General features: G+C 42.7%; 1 protein-coding gene across 1 annotated transcript in view; it reads left to right on the top strand.

Moving 5' to 3' along the window:
• Positions 1-720: 720 nt before the first annotated feature.
• LOC123972462 (stathmin-1-B-like) overlaps positions 721-1,842 on the top strand; it is a 62,261-nt gene continuing 61,139 nt past the window's right edge. Inside the window, exon 1 of the mRNA XM_046051978.1 lies at positions 721-790. Coding sequence (XP_045907934.1) covers positions 721-790 — 70 coding nt within the window. The remainder of the gene's footprint in view (positions 791-1,842) is intronic.

Consider the following 1,842-nt stretch of genomic DNA (forward strand, 5'->3'; position numbering starts at 1 on the left):
TGTTTTTAAGCACAATTTGAGTGGAAATTACAAAAAAGACAATATAGGTTCTCATGCTTGGCTGAGATGGAAAAATTGGAAGGCAATGTATCAATAAATGCGATGGAACCAGACTTTGCAAATAAATCTTTGTGTACATGAAGCACATGACTCTACAGATGTAAATACTGCATTGCCATCATGTTTTCTTCATTGTTCATTGTTCATTGTTCTTGTTGTGTTATCCAAAAGCAGACAATCGGGGCTGACGAGTTGATTTAATGATTTATTGATTATGTGTACTTGCAGGTACAGGCAGGCAGGCAGGCAGGCAGGCAGGTACAGGTCCAGGTAACAAATAACTAAAAACTCAAACTCAAATTCTAAAGCACAAAGCCAAAACCAACATTGCAACTGGGATGAACTGGTTAAGTATCTGCAGGGCTGATGAGGGAGAGTGGGAAGAAATTCCCCGAGCACAGCAACAAAAATCAGGTGCTGGTAGATAGCAGGATAAGTCTATGAAAAATCAAAAAACAGAACAGGAAACAGTGGTGTCTTGAACACCTTGTTGCGTATGCAAGCGCACTACCCTGCCTTTTTAATATGTCTCGGTTTATATCTATAAACATCACTGCTGATTGGGTAACACATCTGACACACCCACCAAACAAGAGAAAACATACCTCAAAGCCCGTTGCACACTGTTATGAGAAGACATTTTGTTCAAACCGTAGCAAAATGGCGGACACTGTTTTCAGATTTATCATGCCCCAGGTAGCTGCAGGCCTGATGAGAGTTGTGGGAACAGGTATGTAGATGGGTGGGGCAATCAGGTGATGGGGAAAGGATGGAAAGTCCAAGTGCATCTGGTGGACAGCTTGAGGATGGCTGACGAGTGGGACTGAGCAACAAACAGTAACAGTTTGAGGTTTGACTGGTGCTCATTTCATCCATCATCTCGTTGCGCCCTCTTCCTCTGCAATGATTTATAGGCACTGGACTGGAGAATTAGTGCCATCACCTGCCTATCTTGATGCACTCAACTCCAAATATTCGAATAACAGTACATGATGGAAATGCACATTGAATTGAAATTTCTTTTGCACAATTCTATAAAGATTTGCACCACATTTAAACAAAAAGATCGACTTGAGATGCTGACTGGTCACGGTGACTGCAGCTAGGCACAAACCACAGCTAGCAACATTACACTTCACCTGGCTGTTGTTTTTCTTGCAGCGTGAGACCAAATGTGTTGCTGAAAGACAATTCACTGTTTTGTTCTGGAGTAGTAGAGAAGTGTGTGTATATATATATATATATATATACACACACACTCACCTAAAGGATTATTAGGAACACCATACTAATACTGTGTTTGACCCCCTTTCGCCTTCAGAACTGCCTTAATTCTACGTGGCATTGATTCAACAAGGTGCTGAAAGCATTCTTTAGAAATGTTGGCCCATATTGATAGGATAGCATCTTGCAGTTGATGGAGATTTGTGGGATGCACATCCAGGGCACGAAGCTCCCGTTCCACCACATCCCAAAAATGCTCTATTGGGTTGAGATCTGGTGACTGTGGGGGCCTTTTTAGTATAGTGAACTCATTGTCATGTTCAAGAAACCAATTTGAAATGATTTGAGCTTTGTGACATGGTGCATTATCCTGCTGGAAGTAGCCATCAGAGGATGGGTACATGGTGGCCATAAAGGGATGGACATGGTCAGAAACAATGCTCAGGTAGGCCGTGGCATTTAAACGATGCCCAATTGGCACTAAGGGGCCTAAAGTGTGCCAAGAAAACATCCCCCACACCATTACACCACCACCACCAGCAGCCTGCACAGTGGTAA

Source organism: Micropterus dolomieu, linkage group LG06 (genome assembly GCF_021292245.1).
Source record: "Micropterus dolomieu isolate WLL.071019.BEF.003 ecotype Adirondacks linkage group LG06, ASM2129224v1, whole genome shotgun sequence".
NCBI lineage: Eukaryota > Metazoa > Chordata > Actinopteri > Centrarchiformes > Centrarchidae > Micropterus > Micropterus dolomieu.